This window comes from Oryctolagus cuniculus, chromosome 15 (genome assembly GCF_964237555.1).
Source record: "Oryctolagus cuniculus chromosome 15, mOryCun1.1, whole genome shotgun sequence".
Taxonomy (NCBI): Eukaryota; Metazoa; Chordata; class Mammalia; order Lagomorpha; family Leporidae; genus Oryctolagus; species Oryctolagus cuniculus.
The window spans coordinates 14121679-14144132 of NC_091446.1; the positions used below are offsets into that span (position 1 = coordinate 14121679).

The window sequence follows — 22454 nt, forward strand, 5'->3', positions numbered from 1 at the left end:
CCTTTGTATATGTGCGTCTTCACTGTAACACTTTTCCAGAAACTTCTGAGGAGCAGCTGGTGTCCATGTAGGAAGGCCACTCAGCAGAGTGAGCAGAGCTTGGAACTTTGGCACACAAGAGACTTGGTTTTGTTTGTTTGTTTGTTTGTTTTTTTGACAGGCAGAGTTAGAGAGAGGTCTTCCTTCTGTTGGTTCACTTCCCAGATGGCTGCTATGGCCGGCACGCTGTGCTGATCCAAAGCCAGGAGCCAGGTGCTTCCTCCTGGTCTCCCATGTGGGTGCAGGGCCCAAGGACCTGGGCCATCCTCCACTGCACTCCCTGGCCACAGCAGAGCTGGACTGGAAGAGGGGCAACCGGGACAGAATCTGGCACCTCAACTGGGACTAGGACCTGGGGTGCCGGTGCCGCAGGCAGAGGATTAGCCTAGTGAGCCACGGTGCCTGCCGACCTGATTCTTGAATCCAGTTTCTGCACTGTGGCTCTGAGCAGGTTGTCAGCCTCAGTTTCCTCAACTTCAGAATGAGAGAACATGGTGGGAACATGATGCAGTGGGTTAAGCCACTGCTTGGGAAGCCTGTATTACATATTGGAGTGCCTGGGATCTAATCCCACCTGTGTTTCTGATCCACTTCCTGCCAGTGCACCGGGGAGGTAGCAGATGATGGCCTAAGTACTTGGTTTCCTGCACCCACGTGGGAAACTTGGATGGAGTTCCAGGCTCCTGGCTTTGTTCTGGCCAAGCTCTGTTTATTGCAGGCATTTGGGTAGTGAGTCATTAGATGGAAGACATTCCCCCCCCCCGCCCCACCCCTCTTTTCCACTCTGCCTTTCAAGTAAATAAATAAATACTTAGAACATATTAAAGTGAGATAACAATGCTTTGATTTCAGAGATGCCTTGAGCAGTGCATCAGAGGGTATACGTGTGTGCATGGAGAGGAGCAGGGACTCAGAAAATGGTGGTGCTGAAAGTCGTCCTGAGGGTTCAGGGCTCTGTTTGCGTAGGAACCGTACCTTACACAGGTTTGCAGGGTTGGCAGTAAACACTGGTTAAGACTTCTAGAAAGTGATCAGATAGGTCGGTGATCACTTGCCTTGGACAGATGATTTGGTCAGCTGTGAAGTGGCCAGAAGAAGCCCCTTAGAAATCACGAGTCACAGAGCCAGTTGAGTTTGTTCAAGGAACAACCAAGAAAATGTAGGGAAAAGTGCTGGCTAAGGGTGCCTGTCTGCAAAGCCCCATCATTAGGGAAGACAACACGTTCACAGGTCCTAGATGACGTGAGCAGCTTTGGGGGACGCAGTTTTGCTCACTGTAGCCAAGGACAGAGATGGGAAGGGTCTGGGAGCACTTGGCTGTCCTCTGGAGCACCCCGGCTGGCTTCCTTGGGGTCCTTAGCTGGTAAATGATGAGGAAGACTCCTTTCAGTTCTTTATCAGAGGCCTCCAGAATTTTGATGTCCTGTAATGACATTTCCATTATAATTCCCTTACCTTTGCAAATCCCACCACCCAGAGCTTTCTAAGGCAGCCAAGTGCTTACTGACTACCAGGCCTGCGAGATAATGGCAGTAGTGGGAGGATAGTGGAAAATGAAGGTTTTGATTACCCAGGATCTGAAAAAAGCCCACCTAGAAATAGCCATGTTACAGCCAGTTCTTTTGAAACTGGAAGTCAGGTACATTTTGTAACAACTGCTATAATTTGAAGACGTCTCAAGCCACAAACTGGCTCCAGAAATGGGTTTTGTTCTTTACAGCACAATTTGCCCCAAACATAGGCCCTTTAAAATAACTTGATAGGCTCTCAAAGAGGCCCATCCCAGAGGACAGACTGTGGTATATTTATCTTTGGATACGCTCGGTACTGGGCACGGGGCACGACCTGGATGAGGCGCTAGACCATGGTACTCTGTCTTTCTGAGCGTGTGGAGGAAATGGGCTTAGTGGAACAGGCTGTGAATTAGGCGCTGTATTTCCCCCCTGGACCCATTGTGTGCCTAGCAGAGATGAAGGACCCCAGGATATTTTGTCTCTGGGTCTGTAATGCAAGGGGCAGATAATTAAGCAGATGCTGCCGTCTTCTGTTTCAGCTTATTGGCAATTCTGAACAAAAGTAGATGCAGGAACTGAGGGGTAATCTCTCTGGGAAGACAGGATTCTAGTTTATGTATCTTTTTAGGAAATGGATCTTGGCTTCTATTCCCACAGCAGGCCTCAAGGAGGAGTATTTGTGGAGCGAAAGGGTGTTAGGAGTGCTCGGTGCGTAGGGAGGGTCTTACACTTGGGGTCGGGTAGATCTCACTTTGAATCATGGCTGTGCTACTTAGCACCACGATTCTGGCTGTGTAACTTCAACTCCAAGTCTGTCTGAACTGCGAAGAACGGGAGTGGTAGGATCCGCTGGCTCAGTTCCTTGGGCATTGGTTGGATAAAGGGGCGGTCACCCATTGTGTTCGGAGGCGTCTCAGCTCTGCTGCTGGGTGCTAACATCTTGAACCATCAGCCCCTTCTCTAGCGGGCCATGTCTGTTCCCTCTCTTGCAGCACAGCTGTGCCCCTGGGTTCTTCACAAAGCTCTAGCAGTGCCTTGTTGGGAGCTCGCTCCTGACTTGCAGACCCCCAGTTCTCAGTGCCCGGGGCATGCGCATTGTAGGGAAGAGAGGCAAAACGGCCCAGTCCACGAGTGTGGGGTGGCGGGGAAGCCCTCCCAGATGACACGCAAAGCCCCTTCTGATGAAATCCCTTTGAGCAGACGGCTCCTTTCTGTGAATAGTAGTCTGTCATCTCCGCCTGATTTTTTTTTAATCATTTTCAAAGGACAAGCCTTTTTGATCGTGAGTCTTAAAGAGTTCAGACGAAGTTTTCTGGGCCTGCCTTATTTGGGAAACATTTGTGCTTTGTGAAGACTCGGGCACGCCAATATTTAAAAGACCATCTCGAGCATCGTCCACCCCAGAGCAGAGAACCAAATGGCCGCGGGCAGCAAACAAGGAACCGTTTGTGCCTCATAATTACTGAGCAGCAGGCACTTTATGACTGCCGAGTGGGCCTCAGAGTTAATTACCATTTAGAATTCTGGAAAAGATAATCCTCCCAAACATCGGTGATCAGGAAAGTCTCAACGATTTATTTGTTTGGGAAGATCAATGCTAGATCTTAAAGCAGTTTCAAGATCAGTAGTAGGCTAGTATTCTCCAGTAGAAATAAAATGTGATTTAATATTTTCCAGTCCCTGTTCAAAAAATTTAGAAAAGCCCAGGTGAAAATTTTAGCGATAATCTTTAATCTCAGCCAATATATCATTTCAGCATGTAATTTAATATGGACAATGATTTTTTTAAGGATTAATTTATGAGCTTATTTGAAAGGCAGAGTGAAAGAGAGGCAGGGAGCGATCGCTTGATCTTCCATCTGATGGTTCAGAACCCAGATGGCTGCGACAGCTAGGTTTGGGCCAAGCCAAAGCCGAGAGCCAAGAATTCCCTCCAGGTCTCCTACGTGGTTGCAGGGCCCAAGTACCTAGGTCATCCTCTGCATCAGCAAGAAGCTGGATTGGAAGTGGAGCAGCCTGGACTTGAACTCATGCTCTGAAATGTGATGCCAGTGTTGGAAGCAACAGCTTCACCCGCAGCCCCACTAACGATGATTGACGAGTTATTTCACTTTTATTTGCTGACCACATCTGTGCAGTCCAGTGACTGTTCTTTCATTAGTGCTCATCCCAATTCACTCTCAAGTCCTCAGCCATGTGTGGCCAAGGGCTACCATATTGGACAGCATTGGTGTGGACTGTGGCACTGGGCTATGACCTTGGGAGGAGAGGGGATGCTGTCATTCATCTGGCAAAGCTTTCCCTGTGCCCAGTGAGCTGCCAGCACCTGCAGGTGCGTTTGTAAGATAAAGACCTGGGGTGCAGTTGTGAGGGTCTGCGTGCCTTGCTGTGGCTCACAGGCAGTTTCTTACTGCCTGTCATTAGAAAAGTTTCTGTAACCCACACCTCTTTTCTTTTGTCAAACAGCTTTATTGAGATATAATTCACATACCATATGATTCATCTGCTTAAGGTGTACAGTTCAGTGGCTGTTAGTAAATGCAGAGTTCTGCATCTGCCACAGAATCAATGTTAGAATTTCTTTTAAATTTTTTTATTTTTTGAAAATTATTTTTTAAATTTTATTCCCAAAGAATCCTTTTATTTAAGGAATACAGATTTCATAAGTACAACCTTAGGAACATAGTGATTCTTCCTACCGTACCCACCCTCCCACCCACTTTCCCACCCCTCTTGCTTCTCCCTCTCCCATTCCCAGTCTCATTCTCCACTAAGATACTTTTTTTTTTTTTTTTTTTTTTTGGACAGGCAGAGTTAGAGAGACAGAGAGAAAGGTCTTCCTTTTTCCATTGGTTCACCTCCCAAGTGGCTGCTATGGCCGGTGTGCTGCGGCCGGCGTGCTGGGCCAATCCGAAGCCAGGAGCCAGGTGCTTCTCCTGGTCTCCCATGCGGGTACAGGGCCCAAGCACTTGGGCCATCCTCCACTGCACTCCCTGGCCACAGCAGAGAGCTGGACTGGAAGAGGAGCAACCGGGACAGAACTGGCGTGCCAACCAGGACTAAAACCCAGTGTGCCAGCGCTGCAGGCAGAGGATTAGCCTAGTGAGCCATGTTGCTGGCCCTAAGATACATTTTTGATTAACTTTATACACAGAAGACCAACTGTATACTAAATAGAGTTCAACAATTTGTATTTAAAAAAAAAAAAAAACCTCAACAGTCAAGACAAGGGTTGTTCAAAATCATTGCATCTTTTTTGAAACTGAATTAACTTTAAGGAAGCACCCAAGAATGATACATCTTTTGGGAGCCCTTAGACATAATTATAATACAGCTCTTTGAGGACAGAGGTCTTGCATGGGAAGTTAGTGCACAGTGACTCTTGCCATTAATTTAACAGTTAACACTCTTATAAATGATGTCCCTGATCACCCAAGGCTCTTGACATGAGCTGCCTAGGCTGTGGAAGCCTTTTGAATTAAAAAAAACTCCATCAATATTTTTTGCTTATGGCCATAAGCAAAGTGGAATTTCTCTCCTCCCTACAGAGATAAGTACATCCTTCTTTGACCACTTCTTTTTCTGGGGTCTCACCCACTGAGGTCCTTCATGTAGGACATTTTTTTTGCCACAATGTCTTGGCTTCCCATGGCTGAAATACTCTTGTGGGCTTTTCAGCCAGACCAGAATGCTTTAAGGGCTGATTCTGAGGTCAGAGTACTACTTAAAGCATTTGTTATTCTATGAGTCTGCTGTATTGACTGCTTCCCATGTTGGAGCATTCATTCCTTTTCAATTCTATTATTATTACCAGACCCTTATCCTATTCATATAATCACTTTAACACTTAAGATGGTATTTTTACCATGCAGTTTAAGGGGATTTGGGATCTCATGGCAAGTTTTTGTACCCTTAGAAGTAAGTCCATAGGAATGTATGCAGAACTATATAGCTTTTCAGTTACAAACATCATACACTTCATAATTACAACTTTAGGAACATGGTGATTCTTCCCACCATGCCCATCCTCCCCCTTGCTTGTGACTGAAAGAAGAATGTTTTTATCCCCAAAAAGGAATTAAGTACCCCTTACCTGCCATCTCCCCATTCCCCTGACACCCTCATATCCTCCAACCTTAGGAATCATTAACCTATTTTCTGCCTCTAGATTTGCTCATCTTGGGCCTCTCATATAAATGGAGACATCTGGTATGCCACTGGCTTCTTTGACTTGGCAAAATGTTTTCAGGGTTCATCTGTATTGTAGCATGTATTTGTACTTAGTTTCTTTTTTTTTTTTTTTTGACAAGTCTTCTTTTGTATGGTTATGCAGCATTTTATCCGTTCATCAGTTGATTGGCATTTGGATTATTTCCACTATTTTGAATAATGCTGTCATTAATATATTTGTGTACAAGTTCTTGTGTGGGTGTATTTGCCTTTCTTTGGGATACATACCTGGGAGTGGAATTGTTCGATCAAATGGTAAACTCTGTATTTAATCACCTGAGGGCCTTGCCAGACTCTTCAAAAGTGGCTGCAGTACTTTACATTCCCATCAGCAGTGTATGAGGGTTCCAATTATTTCACATAGACACTAATACTTGTTATTATCCTTGAAATAATCATTATAGCCACTTGTCATAGTCTGTCTGTGCTACTGTATCAAAATACTTGAAAGTGGGTGATTTTATAAAGAATGGGAATTAATTTTCTCCTGATCCTGGAGTATGAGGTGTTCAAGATCAAGGCAGGTTGCCTTATATGATGAGGGCCGCTCTCTGTTTCCAACATGGTGCCTCGTGGCTGCCTTCTCCCAGGGAGGAAAGCTGTGCCAACCACAATGGCTGAAACAGTGCAAGTGTTGGGCATGGCTAGAATTTTTTAAGCCCTTTAACAGGCTGGCACCCTTTTTCTCAGGGAGGTTGTGGTACACCAGCTGTACAAATCCTACATGAAAATGACGTTTGCATTTCTACATGTGCTGGCTTCCAGAGAGTCACGGAGCACCTGTAGTTGGCATTTTGACATTTAATTCCTGGTGTCCATCTACCTGGGAGAAATGCCAACACTTGGGGGATAAAGAGTATGGGTTAACACTTCCAGGCTTCCATTGGTTTACATAGAAAACGTTGGTTCTGCTATCCAAGAAGCGGATACAAGGAAGAGAAAGTGACTGCTGCATTGCTGTAGGTGTTTCCTCATGTCTCTACTTTGGGCTCCACTCTTCCATGCTGGAGGCTGCTGGCTTGGGAAGTGAATCACGATTAGTTTTACTGGGCACTCATGGTCAAGTTCTAGAATCCATGCAAGTATTTCTATTTAGCACAACCAGTATAGTTGCCGGAGTGCCAAAGAATTCTGTTGACCTTAAAGATATCCTGAAATTTAATTTCCTTATTAACCTCTGCCCATATTACCTGCCTCTGAGGCAGCCATTTGCCCTAGTGGACACAACACTGGTTGGGATGCCTGAATCCCGTGTTGGGTGCCTATGTTCAAGTCCTGACTCTGGCTTCCTGCTAACGCAGACCTGGGAGATGACAGTGATGGCCTGAATGGTTGAGTCGAGTCCTCGGCTCCTGGCTTCATCTCGGCTTTTGGGGAGTGACCCAACAGATGAGATCCTGCTCTTTGTCCCCAAGCCACCCCAGCTCCATCTTCCTGCACCCCTTGAATAAAAAGTGACCTGCTTCTATTAACTACCTTCCTTGTGAGTCGCCTGAATCTTTGCTGCTCCATTACATTTCCTTGTTTCGTATTTTTCCTGCATTCCTTTCTTTTGGAGTTCTTTTATCCAGCTTTCATCCCTCTCTATTCCCTTGCTTTTTCCTTAAAAGGAAGAGTTAAGTGTTTTTTGTTTTTTTTTTTTAAGATTTATAGAGAGATCTTCCATCTACTGGTTCACTCCCCAGATGGTTACAACGGCCAGTGCTGGGCAATGCCAGAGCCAGGAGCGTTATCTGGGTCTCACATGGGTTCCCAGGCCTTTAACAGAGAACTGGATTGGAAGTAGGGCAGCCAGGATCTGAACTGGTGCCCATCTGGGATGCTGGCATTACAGGCAGTGGCTTTACCCACTGCACCACAAGGCTGGTCCAAGAGTTGCTTCTCTCTCTCTCTCTCTCTCTCTCTTTTTTTTTTTTCTTTTTGTGAAGTTCAAAAACAGATATACAGCTAGGTGGTTTCTTTAATTGGACCTGAAATCCACTGATAGTAATGTTACAGAAAAATGTATTTGGGGGTCTAGAGACAGATATAGGATATTAAAAGTATTATACATATAGCTTCTCTCTCTGGGTCGTCTTAGAGAATGAGTTTACTTGTTCATGCCTCCTTCCACGTGTCCATTGAGAGAGAGTGTAGCACAGTGGTTGAGAGTTTGGGCTTGGGTCAGATCCCAGCTCAATTGCTGTCCTGTGACCCTTGAAAGCTACCATTGATCTCTCTGGGGCTGTGCCTCCTTACCTTTAAGAGGAGGATGATAATAGCTCCCTTTTTGGGTGATTGAGATTAAAACCATCTATGCAAAGGACTTAACATAGCTTCTGGTAAGCAGAAAGCTTTGAAAACATATTAGTTGTTGTTAACATGTGCCTACTAGGGTCTAATATCCAGACCTGGACCATGGAGCTGCAGTGCGCAAAGCATTCCTGGCATCATGGCGCCTTGCATTTAGTTAGAAGCAGAGAAAGAGAAAACGCCAACTGTGTTTTCTCAGTCTGAACTGAGTTAGTGCACCAAGGAAATGGGCAGGTGGCTTGGGAGCCATCGTGCTCAGATGATTTGTCCAAGGCAATTTATAGCAGAGCCAGGCCAGACCATGCAGCCCCTGCACGGAGGCCAGGCCAGAGTACATCCCGCCGCCAGACCGCCTCCTGTGAGACTCGGCTCCGTTTCGTGAGGATCAACAGTGCTTGATGTTGGGGCAGCCTCTTAGAAGTCAGCTTTAATTGTCTCTGGTTCCTGCGAGCTCTCCTGATAGTAATTTGTGCCAAGCCATCAGAATAATGATGATGGCCATTGTCTTATGTTGACTTTTAAAGTTGTCCATCCTGATAATAATGACCCAGCCAAGAGAGAGATTTATTCTGCTGGACAGTTGTAAATACACAGTTTGGATTTAAGAGGCTGGGTTACCAATCTGATTAAAGCCTGGATCTCAAAGACCTGGTTGAGGACTCTGTCTGTGATAAGATTAATCAGTTGATTTGGAGGTGGAGGTGAAAGGGCATGTTTCTAGAAGTATGTGTTCGGTGGATGGGTAGGAGACTTAGAGATTGATTCAAGGAGGCACTGTAACCTTAAGGGTTTCACATAGCTTGTAATTTATCCGTAATGGGAAAAATACCTTACCACTGAGATAACATCTTGGGGTAAATTTGAAATCACAGGCTGTATTATGGATGTGTTTGTGGATGCGTGTGAATTGCAGGGGATGGATTTTTTCTGTGCATGTAATTTAGCATAGCTAAGATGATGAATAAGCTATATGCAATAAGAGCCCATTGGATATGATGTGTGTAATTTTAGACTCGAAACCAGCGCGGTTTAGAACTCGCAGGGACCTCCGAGATCATCTTGTACAAATTGTTTTGCAGAAGGGGAACTGAATCCCAGAGACTGTGCGTGGCTTTCCCTGTGGTGCCAGCTGGAACCCAGATATTTACACTGCTGTGTTCAGAGACTGTAGAATATAAGGCTTGATCCCCAGGGGTGCGCTTTTAGTGTTTTGCCAATAGTGGGTTTATGTCATAATCAGAGCTACAATGGGATGGACCTTTGCATACTAGGTGCTTAATAAAAATGCTTTCTGGTGACTACTAATTAGTACTTAATTATGTAAGTTTAGGGAAATTAGAGTGTTATTTGTCGACCTCTTTTTTTGTTTGGGCTATTACTGTGACTTCTTCTGATTTCTAAGTTAGTGGATTCAAAAGAATTCAGAGAAAGTCATGTATGCTGTTCCTTTCAAAGAAAAACATTGGTTGCCAGAGAGACGGAGTTTAATATAGTTTCATATCATAGAGATTTTAATAATGCAGTCTAAAGTATTTGTACATGAATTCATTAAGCCCAGATTAGTCTTATTATAATTACTCAAAAAGTAATTCAATTTAAGAGAAAACATTTTAAATGGATATAAAATACACTGTTAGCTGGGAAGCCATACTGTTCTATTTTATCAGCTCCATAAAGTACTAGCAGACTTGAACATATCTTTCATAGTATACAGAATGCAATCATAAAAAGTATTATTCCTAAATCTATTTTTTATGTTCTTTCAGTAGTTAAGAGCTTTATCCCCCTGTGCTAGGAGTGAGATATACTAGGGATAGAATGTCATAAAAATGTTAGGGACTTTTACTAGCTCCTGTCCCTTGCTGTGCCTTCCCAAGTCATTGTAGGCTGATGGGTTACAAGCACACAGCCCGCGATTGATGTCAGCAGCACAGTCGCTAGTCGGTGTAGCAGGAAGATACCTCAGGCTCTTTTTCCCCTTATCCACAAATAAAAGACATTTCCTGAGCGCTCTGTGCCTTCGGAGGTACAACAATGCCAGGCAAAGCACTGGTCTTCATCTCCAACGTGATAAAAGGTGAGGGGAGGCCAGGAGCAAGGAAGGCGAGAGAACTTTCCCTGGCCTGCACCCAAAACCAGGCAGAGAAGAAAAAGGAGAGCGAGATTACAGACCACCCGGTTTCACGGACGGGGTCGTCTTTGGCAGGGAGGGCTGGAGCCAAGATGCGAGGCTTCACCGCCGGTGCCTAAAGCGATTACCGGGACTTGCTGGGGGTCTGTTCGGCCAGAGCTGCCTGCCTGTGCCTGGAGGAAGCGGGAGGGTCATGGATATTGGCTGTGTGGCCACCAGGCTGCCTGAGCTGTCTGGCTTCGGAGACACAGAAAACTAATCACAGCCCTGTGTGGTGCCACTGAGGCCGGGCCGGGCGCTCTGGAGGGGCCCTGGACTCCGGCAAGGCACCGACGGGAAGGGGATCTGCTTATGTGGTTTCTTGTCCTCAGACTTTGATTTATGCCATAAAATGGTGGAACCTCCGCTCAGGCAAGTTCTTTCTAGAACCCCACTCTCGGGAGCAGAGCTGTGCCCTTGCATGGGTGGCCAATTCAGCTGCCTGCTTGCAGCCCCCACCTCTTTGGATCTTTAGCCACGAGGGGTGTGGTGCTGAGTCCCAGGGCAGGGCTGGCTGAGCGGCTTCAGTGGTAGCCTTGAGAAACAGTGGTGGGCCAGGGGGACACCGCCTATGGGCGGAATGGGTACTGGAAAGCAAGGGCCAGGCCCTGGGCTCCAGCAACCTCTGGATTCTGCTCTCAGCCTCTTGAGTTCCTGGTGTTTTTAGGATGTCCTTGGACCTCTGATCTCAAAGCCTCAAACCAATTCATTCCTAAGGCACAACTTGAACTGCCTTGGGCTTTAATGGCAGGCAGCTGCGTGATGACCGGGAGGAATTAACACATTTTATTTTAATGAATTTTCCTCTTACGATCCTTGCACAGTCCTGAGCGAGTCACAGAGGGTTTGCAAGCAGTAGGCAATCAACAGAAGTTTGTGGAATCGTAAAATCTGTAGAAGACCTACAGACCAGCTATGGGGCGGTCTATGTATTACCTGATTGGGTCTCTATAGCAACTTATGAGGAAGCACAAACATTGGCGATTGTTTCTGGCATGTTGGTGAAGAGAAAACCAAGGATTGGGGACATTAAAAAACTTGCCCAAGATCACACAACCAGATGTGGAAGGAGCGGTGACTTCAGAACTTTTGTTACCCTGTTCCGTTGCTTGTTACTGTGACAATATTGACTGCTGCTTATTGAGTGTGCACCGTGAGCCAGCCGAGTGCTGACCCTTCACGTCTATGGTCTTGGTTGTCTTCACAGGAATTCTGAAAGACAAGTTTTCTTGTCCTCATTTCACTGAGACCCGGTGAGTTGAACAGCTAGTCCAGGATAGGTAGGAAGGCAGCCTCGCTGGGATTGAACTGAATTTTTGAGTGTTTCATGTTCTTTATGTTCAGTAAATCCAACTTGACCCTCATGATATCCCTTGTGGTAGATAAAAAGCTTATTCTTACCGCCTCCATTTTTTTTAAAAAAAGGATTTATTTATTTAATTGAAAAAATTACTAAGAGAGGGAGAGGTCTTCCATCCACTGATGGACTCCCCAGATGGCAGCAACGACCTGGGCTGGGCCAGACCAAAGCTAGGAACCAGGAGCTTCATCCGGGCCTCTCATGTGGGTGCAGGGGCCCAATTGCTTGGACATCCTCTGCTGCCTTCCCAGGTACATTAGCAAGGAGCTGGATTGGAAGTGGAGCAACTGGGAAATGAACTGGTGCCCCTATGGGATGCTGGCCTTGCAGGCGGTGGCTTAATCCACTACACCACAGTGCCAGCCCACCACCTCCATTTTATAGATGATGAAATAGGCCAGGAGAGATTGATTATCCTCGGTTTCTACTTAATAAGGGGCTCCAGCCGAATCCCAGCTCTCTGGGATCCAGTGGTCCTCATCGTGTGTTGGCATATTTGGGAGCACAGAGGGGAGTAACACTGCCCGTACTGGGAAAGTCACCTGCCTGTTGGGACCTGGGCTTTGTCAACTTAAAGCATGGCTGTTCCAAAGGGCTGGCATTCAGCAAGAAGGGAGGCATGTGTGGGCCTTCCTTTTCAACACAGGGAAGAAAGAATTTTCTCCATTCACAGAGGACTGCAGAAGTGTATAGGCTGAATTCTAGCTACTCTTCACGTCCATGTTCAGAGCTTACTGGATTTTGAAATTTGATGGTGGTGGGGCAGCTCCACTGATCTTGAATTTGACTTTGTTTAATGGTGAACCTGACCCCATTCAAGGAAGCAGCATTCATTCCAGCTGTTCTCTAGCTCCCATCCTTAGCCCTGGTTGATTGAGTCCCAGTCAAATTCACAGTGCTTTCCTGTAAAAGCACTTGTACTTAAAAACAGAGATTTCTTTCTGTAGCTCAAACCACAGGAGAACTTGCAAGACAGCTGTCTCCCCAGGTGAGACTTCTTAAATGGGAGTTAAGTGCATGCATTTTCAAGAAACTAAACTCCCCTCATATATAATTTAACCTGGAAAAGAAAGCAAAATGGTGAGAGCAGTATGAATTACATTGTTTGAGAACTGGTAACTTTACCTCCCCCAGTCATAAGGAAGTCATGCACACTTGCCCTGTTTGGCATATCTTTAATGCTGTGGAGTGTGAGCTAAGTGTGATATTGTAATAATAGTGAGGTTTCTCTAACCATAGTTATGGACTGTGGATTGAAATAGTAAATGGCTCCTAGCAGACTGAATGGGCAATAAGACTGCCATCCACTAGTGCTCGTAAAACAAAGTGATAGATAAATAAAGGGGAACCAACTCACTTAACCCACGCAGCTCTGAGCACTGCTAATTATTAACCCAGGCACAAGAGGGGGGTTCACCCGGAGTGCGGTTAAATCATTTTTAATCGTGGTAAACACTAGCCATGTGGACGAGCAGCACTCAGGAAAGTTTTTAATCAGCCATGTTTAGGAATCACCTCGCTTAATTGCCATAACTTATTAATACTAATAAATAATCTGGTCTTTTTATGGCCCCAGTCTCTGGAGGACGCAGTGCATTAAGGATCTCTACGACGTGAATCTCAGTAGCTGTGGGGGAGGGGCACACATCCTGATGCTCCTTTCCAATGGAAGACGTTGGACTTGGGGCTCAGGGAGGCGAATCTGAATTCTTTCTGACTTCCTGCTTCCCATATCTGTGTCACCATCTTGCTACATAGGCCCATCCATCCATCTCTGGGATCAGAATGGCTCCCGGGGCTGGGGGTGGGGCTGGAGAACAGGCTTGCTTTGTTCACACGGATAATTAGGGCTGCGGTTTCCTCCCTGGGGAAGTGAGCGTGAGCAGAGCTTTGTCTGAAGGAGTTCATTTCCTCTGCACAAGTGTCCCCGGTGTCCTTTGGGCTCAACTTGATGGAAGCTAGAGTGACCACTGGCAACTCTGTGTTTGCGTGCTTTCCAATTCCTGTAGACACGAGGGCACCAAGTCTTGTTCCCGGAGTGATTCCGCACAGCAACAGGTGGGAAAGTGATCCTGCAAATGATTCAGCTTCACCTCGCCGGCACCAGGTGGGGTGTTGGTCTGCCTCGGTTCTTGCTCAGGGAGGATGAGCTCAGGGTGCAGGTTGCTGATTCCCAGGCGTTCAGAGTTCTTCGTGGTTGGTTAGACCGGAAGGGGAGTATCGCACTCACATTTCAGGTCCTTTGATTTTCACAGGTGACTGCTTCTCCTGGTTTGGGACATGTGTGTTGGACATGAACGTCAGAGCAAGAGTGTTGAGAGTATTTCTGTGGATACCATCCTCTGACATCCACGATTTGTGGAGGGGTGGGCAGAGGGTAAAATGTAGCCATGAACACAGAAACAACTATTTCTACCTTATCTCTCGTTCTGCCGCTCATGAAGTATTTGAACCTGAGCCTGGGTAGCTCTTTCTGTCTGGAAAAGTGAGATTTTAAAGATGGTATGCAAGCCATTATTATACAGAGCAAAAAGCTAAATGATGCTGTGAGCAGAATGATTTATACCAGAGACCACAAAGGATATACATTCAGAGTGTAAATTACAAGATAACTCATGTGCAAAATTGTTGCAATATTTATACTCATGTTTATTAAAATTTACATTTGAATAAAAAGGTGCAAAATGTAAATAAGGCTGAAAAGGAATAGCTGAAAAAAATCTAAAAGCGTTTACTCGCATATGAAAGAGTTTTTGGAATAGAAGGTATGAATAGTGCTCTCTGCAGACTTGCCTGCTACAGTGTGAAACACACAAAAGGAAGTGGTGAGGAGTAAGGGCATGTATCCCTGCCCGAGGTCCCTTCCTCCATGCCCACCCATACTTGCCTGTGGTTCACATCAGAAGAGGATTTCGAAGGAAATGGCCCTTGTCAAAAGCCGTGAAGAGAAAGTGGAGGATGCTGGATGATGTCGAGACTGGATCTGTACTGGAAAGACTAATTTTATTTCACTGATGTTTTCAAGGTTGGCAATTTTTGTCCGTGTTCATCCGAGGGGAACGATAAATCTCTAATGTGTACCTGCTAATAACAGTGATGAGCTTTTTGTGCTGCCTGTGGGTACTGTGACTCTCCTGTAATCCTGGCTCAGATTTGAACCTCACGTGTGACCTTGAAAATAAAAAAGCTCTTCATTAGCTGGGGCTCAGTTTCCTCATCTGTCGCATAGGGGTCAGGACCAGGCGAGTGTAGGGACTGCCCGGCCCCCGTTCTCTGCCTCCTGGGGCGACCGCACCATACCTGGCAGTGAGGACCATGAGGTGATTAAGATGCTTTGCTCTTGTCCTCAGGAGCTCATGGTCTACATAAATAACTAATTATAATATGAGCACTAATTGCAGCATGCACAAATTACTTTAGGAGTACAGAGCAGAAACAGCGACTTCCCTCTCTGTGGGGAGAGACTTCACAGCGGCGGTGACATTTGAAGGCTGGGTAGGAGGGCTTCTCCAGGTGTGGGGGCCGGTCCGAGGGTGGGTGGCTCACACCGCGGGGTGCAGGAAGCCTACTGGTGTGAAAGTGGTGTATTTTGGGAGCTGCACGAGGTCCTTCTCTCAGCTTTTGGGTGGTGGCATTCTACACGCTGCTGGATTAGAATTTGAATGATAAATTAGTACACTAAATACTGTATACATAGGACAGGCAAGGCTGTAGGGTCGTGGCACCAATGTGGCCCCTGCCCAGCCTGGCTGGCTGTCTTGCGTGTGAGTGAGTGAGTAATATTTTAGCCAAATCTCTTGGAATTGTGAGCTTGCAATGTGTCTCACCTGTGCCATAGCCGCCAGCCTGGGTGTGCCCTGGAAGTCTGTGTAGTGATGTGAATGCACCTCTCACAGGGGTCCTGTGTACCCAGGCGGGATGGAAAAGCGGGTGTTTGCTTCTTGCTGTCTGTTTCATCCTCGCCACTCGTGGGCCCTCCGTTCTTTGTGACCTCGTTGGAGCTGCTATTTCAAGTGATGACTGACAGCACAATTAAAGTTGATGCATAGCTCTCTGTTTTTGTTTTTAAAGGTTTGTTTATTTCATTTGAAAATCAGGGTTACAGAGACAGGAAGAGACAGAGAGAGACAGAGAGAGAGAGAGAGAGAGAGAGAGATCTTCCATCCGCTGGTTCACTACCCGGATGGCCACAACATCCAAGGCAGGGCCAGGCCAAATCCAGGAGCTTCCTCTGGATCTCTCAGATGGGTGCAGGGACCCAAGTACTTGGGCTATGCTTTTCCAGGCCACGGCGGAGAGCTGGATCAGAAGTGGAGAAGCTGGGCCTTGAACTGGTGCTCATATCAGATGCTGGCACTACAGGCGGTGGCCTTGCTCACTACGCCACAGCGCTGGCCCCTCCAATTGCTTTTAAATAAAAATATCATGGAGCAAAATTGAATATATAATCAAGTCAGCTTATGTACCTGTGGGCATGTGTGCAGCTGCATGAAGACAGATCTGTGATGAATTTCCTGGCTCCTGGTTCTGGATCAGCCCAGCTCCAGCTGTTGCAGCCATTTGGAGAGTGAACCAACAGATGGAAGACCTCTCTCTTTGCCTCCCCCTTTCTGTAACTCTGCCTTTCAAATAAATAAATAAATAAAAATCTTAAAAATAAAAAGCAATTGGATTCTTAAATAATTCTTTAAATGGCTGCACAATAATCCCTTGTATGGTGTATAGTATTTTTGGTTTGATTCCCTATCGACTAAATGGCCAATATTATAAATAATACTGTGATGAACATCCGTGAAGGCTGCTTTTATAATTTTAGTTATTTCAGTAGGTTAAAGTCACAAATGTGGTAGCATTGGGTCACAGAATGTATGTTTAACATTTCTGCATGTACTATCAAACCTTTTTCTAGAAGTTTTGTACCTTTCTACAATCCCACTGGCTGTGCAGGAAGTGGCTCAAGTATGAATGGTGCTGTCTTGTCGTCACTGGTGCTTTCTGCCTTCAGATTACTAGATGAGAGATCGTGATTGGATGAGAGTGCTGGGGGTGTCTGCAAGGTGGTAGAAGCAGAGTGAACCTGAATGCACAGGGGAGATGTCAGAAAGTCCCAGGCCTGTGCACCTGTGTTCCCCAAAAGATACGGATCACAGTTCCGTGTTGCCAAACATTGAAAATAACCCAGCTCTTCACAATAAATTATAGTCTAATCGCACAGTGAATTGCTGTACAATGTGAGAAGGAGTGAGCTACCATGTGCTACAGTGTGGATGACTCCCACAAGCACTCTGAACAGAGAAGCCAGAAATAGAAAAAGTATTCATGCCCTAGAAGTCCATTTATACCAAAATCAAAAACAGGTTAAAATGAGTTAATGGTCTTAGAAATCAAGTTAGTGATTACCCTGAGGGGTAGCATTAGTGACTGCTTGCTTGTGTTTGGGCCAGATGTGTGTTCCCTAGAGCCAGATAGAATGTTTGGCACAGAGCAGCCTCTCAAATATTTGCTGAAAAAAATACATTAATGGTTTTCACCTTTATTATAGATTTTGACCTAGGATTATTAGTAGTAATATTATTAGTTGTGGGTTATGATGCAGAGAATTCATAGATATGTTTATGTGATTTAGATATGGAACTAATTCATAGGCCCTTCGCTATTTATTCTCTTACCTGCCACTGTTGGTTTTGCTGCAATTTATAAATTAGTTATGCAGGTCATAACTAATATGCAGGTAAGGAGATAGTTTATGGAATCAGACTGGGGTTCAATCCTGAGCCTAGGTTTGCTCCTCCATGGTTTTGGAATCACTTAACCTTCTGGGACCATTCCCTCATCTATAGAATGAGACTAGTACCTACTTTATGGGACTGTTACGAACATAATAGTGTTAGTGTCACCACCAATGGTTCTATGTTTGCTGTGTGCCAGGCACTGTTCTAAGCCGTAAAGCGCATGTGGCATCATATATTTAACCTTTCCAGGACTTTTATCTGTGTTGTGGTTTAGGGAACCATAATCCATAAGAGTTAGTAAGTGCCAAGCTGAGATTCAAGCCCAAGCTGTCTATTCTAGAGCCTGCGCTCTTAACCACTGCCTCTGGAGTTAAAGGAAATAGGGCACAAAGGCGGCTTAGAAAAATCAGCACATTAGCTGTGATATTGCGTTGTCCTCTGCAACATCCTTATTAACGTGTTTCTCCTCTCTCTTTCTCTCTCCTCCCCACCCCCTCCCCAATGTTTCCTCTCTCCTGGCAGATGTCTTTCAGCAAGGTAAGTCTCTGCCTCCTGCCTGTTCTTCTATTTGTGCTTTTTGGATTATGAGGCTTTATGTCACGTGGACTTTAGAGGACATGATGTGGACAGTGGCCTGAAGTGCCATGGGCCTCTGGTGTTTGGCCTCTGGTGTTGCTTCTGAACCATGCTTGGGGGTAGCAGGGGAACTGGACAGGGCAGGGGTGATTGGGCCCTGGCAGGGGGCAGGGATGCTGGTGAGACTAGTGAGGAACAGGTGTCTCTTTGGGTGGGGGAAGGGAGGTCCCTGACCCTCAGTGCTTCTGTGTTCAGGGCAGCGGCTGCGTGGTCAGGGCTCTCCATGCCAGTGCCAGCAGTGGAGGTGTGTTTGCCGAACAGACACACTGCTGTCGTGGAGGTGTAGACAAGACCAGAGCTGGCTGGCCACTTTGTAGCTCACAACCTCTCCAACTGGGTCTGTGACTGAGACAGAGCCAAATGAGAGCCTGAGTGTCACCTCTTTCACCAGCCAAGGTCAAGTATTCCTGATCCACATGGCGTGTTCTGGCCCATATTCTAGTCCTCATTTGGGATGCGTTGGGGACACAAGAGACTTGAAACTTTTGAGTAAAAGTGGCAGGGCTCCACTGTTTGTATTCAGGCTGGGAAAGATGTTTGTAGCACGTGTCTGCTGCATCTTTCTGGAGCCCAAGTCTGGCTTAGAATACAAGAGACTGTTTTAAAAATACATTCAGACATTCCATAAATAGCTTCCAAGTAATCTTACAGGCTCGATATGTTCAAAACGGTTATTTCACCCAAACGTACAGTGTGTGTTGTGGGGAATATGCTTTCTGCTTGCAGCACGATTGTGGATAACAATGCGTGCTCTGTTTACGTTGTCTTCTAAGAGTCTGGAGTCATAGACCTACTTTGATAAATAATTCATAAATCCCAACAAGCTATAAGTAATAAGTTCCATTTGGCTGGAGACTAAGAGATGAGCAAAATTGAAAAGGTGCCGTGACGTGGTGTAATGAAAGTGCTGCTGTCAGGGCCCGTTGCTACCGCGAGTTTTCTTTGACAAATTGGAGGTTCTGGGGATGCTGGACTAGGAGGCAGGCATCACCCTTTGTCTGCTCCTGAAACCCCAAACGCACAGTCTGGGAGATCTTTCTGGAACCTGTGTTCCAAGGCTCACGGAGAAGGGGCTTGTATCAGATCTGGCCTTTCTACACAGAGTGCTTGAGCACTCTCGTTGTTGTAATTGGCATAAAAAATGGCTTATCAGACTGCCTATGTCAAGTTCGCCTCCTTTTTAAATTAGTCATGCCATTCGATTGATGGGATTTGCCTGTCAGTAGCAATGATATGCAGAGCCAAAGTTATAATCATCTACAAATCACTGGCTATTGAGACTTAATAGCATCTGCCAGAGACGGAAGCTGCTAGCTGCCCGGTGCCCTGTGTGGCGGTGGGCGGCAGCTCCCCTCTAAGATATTACTAGGATTTCAGATGGAGAGAGCTGAGCTCCCTTTTGTGAATTATTTACACGGCACTGGTCTTGTAGGACCATTTGGGATGGAGACACGGCAGAAATGATGGCAGAGAGCTCGCCAGCTGGGACCCCCTCCTTACCTTTGTGTCTGGCCATTCCGCCTCTGAAAATAATGCTCGGGAAAATGTTCAGCTGGTGCCAGTCACATGAGACCAAGACCGAATGTTCTGGGTTGCTCTCCATGACGTCTTCCGTGCTGGGGACTCTGGGCCAGCGTTGTGCCTTTAACCGGAAACACAGGCAGGGTGCATGAGGAATGGTGCTAGAAATAAACAGGTAGAAGGCTGTGTGGCTTCCAGTGAGCAGATGCCACTGGGTCATCTTCTGAAGCCGTCTACATCCGTGGTGGCGATTTGGAGCTGCCCTGCCTTCCTGAGCACACAGTGGGCATCGAGGCCCTGCCTGCCCAGGGGCTGGCCAGGGAGTCACGGGCAATGACAGGGAGACACCACTTTGCCACTGAGTGTGCCTGGAGCTGAGGGAGGGAGGCCTCTGTGCCCAGAGGAGTCCCTGCCTGCTCGGGCTGCTGTGCGCCGTGGCAGGTGGAAGAGGAAAGCAGGTTTGCAGTTGACAACATCAGACATTCTCGCAGGAAACAGAAGTTATTTCCTCTGGATTGCATTATCTTTTATTTCACTACAGATCAATCTTGTTACGGTAGGTGACAGCGCGGCAGCTCCTGCAGGGTTTTTCTCGGCTGTATCCGTGGCGTGGGCACGTGGGAGTGTGCCTCCACCCTGCGCCTGGGCCATTTCCCCGCTGGTTTCGGTTCTTTCATCTATAAATGCCACTTGCTGCGGAGCTCGGAGCACGGTGGCTGAGGACGGTCGAGGACCGGTGGGCCTGCAGCTGGGCAGTTCTAAATGAGAGTTCCAGGGCCACAGGGACAGGTTCTCAAGGAGCCTTCATTGACGCACATTCTCTGTTGTCCCCAGAGCTCCTGCACCATCAGGTGGCTCTCAGACATTCCCAAGAGCCCTCGAACTGCTCTTCACAACATCAGATGCGATAGAAACACTGTGCGTGCACCCGGGAGCAGGATCTCGAGTTTTAGGGCACTTTCACAGTGAAGTCGGGAACACACACACACACACACACACACACACACTCTCCTCCTTCGAAGCTGCTGAAGCACTTCCTGAACGCTCATCCAGGGACTCAAGGTTGATCCTGAAATTGAACAGAAACCAAGCTGAGAGTAACACCACTCAGCCTGGTTGGAAAGTGTAAGTGGGCACAGTGTAGCGATTTCGCCATTGAGGTAATGCTGGCTGTGCTGTCAGCTGAAATCCCTTAAAACTGAGCCCAGACTCCCAGCTGTTCCTCTGCCCTGGTTCTCACCCGAGCTGGGGTCTTGCTAGTGGAGAGCGCTTTCTCCCAGCTCAAGTACTTTGCAAAACCTCTAACACAGTATGTGACGTGTTTACTCTGCAGCTGGTAACTATGTTCTCCAGGCACTTTCTAGGCCTTGAGGATGGGGCATGAGCAAGAACCAAGGCCCCTGGTTTCATGGAATCTACAGTGTAGTAGTGTAGAGTGTCTGGAACCAAGGCTGCAAAGGAATTAAACAAGGTAGATTTGGAGAGGAGAAATGAAGACAGTGTCTTGGGGTGATGTGCTAGTGCCAGGAAGTCTTTAGCTAGAATGGTCAGGGAAGTCCCTGTGGACCATTCATCACACGCCAGGGTCCCAGGCTCAGGAGGGAGCGGGCATGGCGGGGAGTTGCTAGTGAAAGGGAAGATTGTGTGACACGAACGAGAAAGGAAGTGGAGAGGTAGGTGCTATGGTTTTATTTATGTTTAAAAACAGCTGCCCTGTGCTGAGTAGGCTCAGACCCTACCGGCTGCCCTTTGCAATTCTCTTTTCTCCTGGCAGTGGGAACAGTGCCCCACGCTAGCCGGCTCAGCTCTGCTGAGTGCCTGCGTTCTGCTCGCTTTGCCCACAGAGAATCTCTAACGGGCGGCTTGCACCTCGTATCATCTTAAAGGTGGCCAGTTGTGCTCATCAATACTTCATTAAAATATTCCCACATGTGTCTTCTGAATTTAAGAAAGTCACTTTTTGTGGCCAGTGTTGTGGTGTAGCAGGTAAAGCCACCACCTGCAATGCAGGCATCTCATATGGGCGCCGGTTCATGTCCCTGCTCCACTTCCAATCCAGCTCCCTGCTGATGTGCCTGGGAAAGCAGTGGAGAGTGGAGGCTGGCTCGAGTACTTGGATCTTTGCTGCCCATGTGGGAGACTCAGAAGAAACTCCTGGCTCCTGGCTTCCGCCTAGCTCAGCCCTGGCCATTCCAGCCATCTAGGGAGTGAACCAGCGGATGAAAGGCTTCTCTCTAACTCCAACTTCCAAATAAATCTTAAAGTGACTTGTCATGTATGCAGACATACTTGCATACATGTGTGTGTCATATGTGTTATATGATGTGTATCACATACCTATTTACTTTTAATCCCAGCTGAGTGTGATGTAGAGGAAGAAGAGCAAGTTCCAAAGTATCCAGGGCTCCTGTCACCAAGGGAAGAGGACCCCGGAGCCTGCAGGGCTGTTTGCCATGGCACCCACTCCCTAGCTGCATAGACTGAGGCCAGGCAGGGATGTAGACCCACAACTGTCAGATAACCAGGGTTTCCAAGAGAAGCCAGGAACGTGGCGGCTGTGAGTCAAGCCTTATGATTTTTGAGCTTTTCATGGAAACTCAAACCAACCAACAGCGTATCCGTGGCCCCAGGGACTTCTGATCTCAGCCTGGTGGCCAGTGCCTAGCAGACCTCAGCTCCGTTGCCAGCAAGGTTTCTGCCTTGGTCAGGGAGCTCTGGGCCGTTTCTGTGCCCTTTGGCCTCGGTTTTCTCATCTGTAAAAGGAGAGAGTTGTGGACACCCGTGACCCCGTTGCACGTCTGCTGATGCGCCATCTTGAGAAGTCGTGAGAGGCTTTTGAGTGGATAGAGACTCATCTCTTGTCCAGGCTTTGGCCATTTTCTGGGCACATGGGTGAGGGCAGAAGCTAAAAACTGGGGCTTTGAGAATGTGGTTTCGGAAGTGGAACTCACAGGAAACCC

General features: G+C 46.9%; 1 protein-coding gene across 5 annotated transcripts in view; it reads left to right on the forward strand.

Annotated features, from left to right (window-relative positions):
• The window catches only part of GFRA1 (GDNF family receptor alpha 1), a 230832-nt gene that overhangs the window by 44907 nt on the left and 163471 nt on the right, over positions 1-22454 (forward strand). The window contains exon 5 of one of the 5 annotated variants that reach the window (XM_051824180.2): positions 17860-17874. The exons of the other annotated variants lie outside the window; for them this stretch is intronic. Coding sequence (XP_051680140.1) covers positions 17860-17874 — 15 coding nt within the window. The remainder of the gene's footprint in view (positions 1-17859; positions 17875-22454) is intronic. 5 annotated transcript variants of the gene reach the window in all.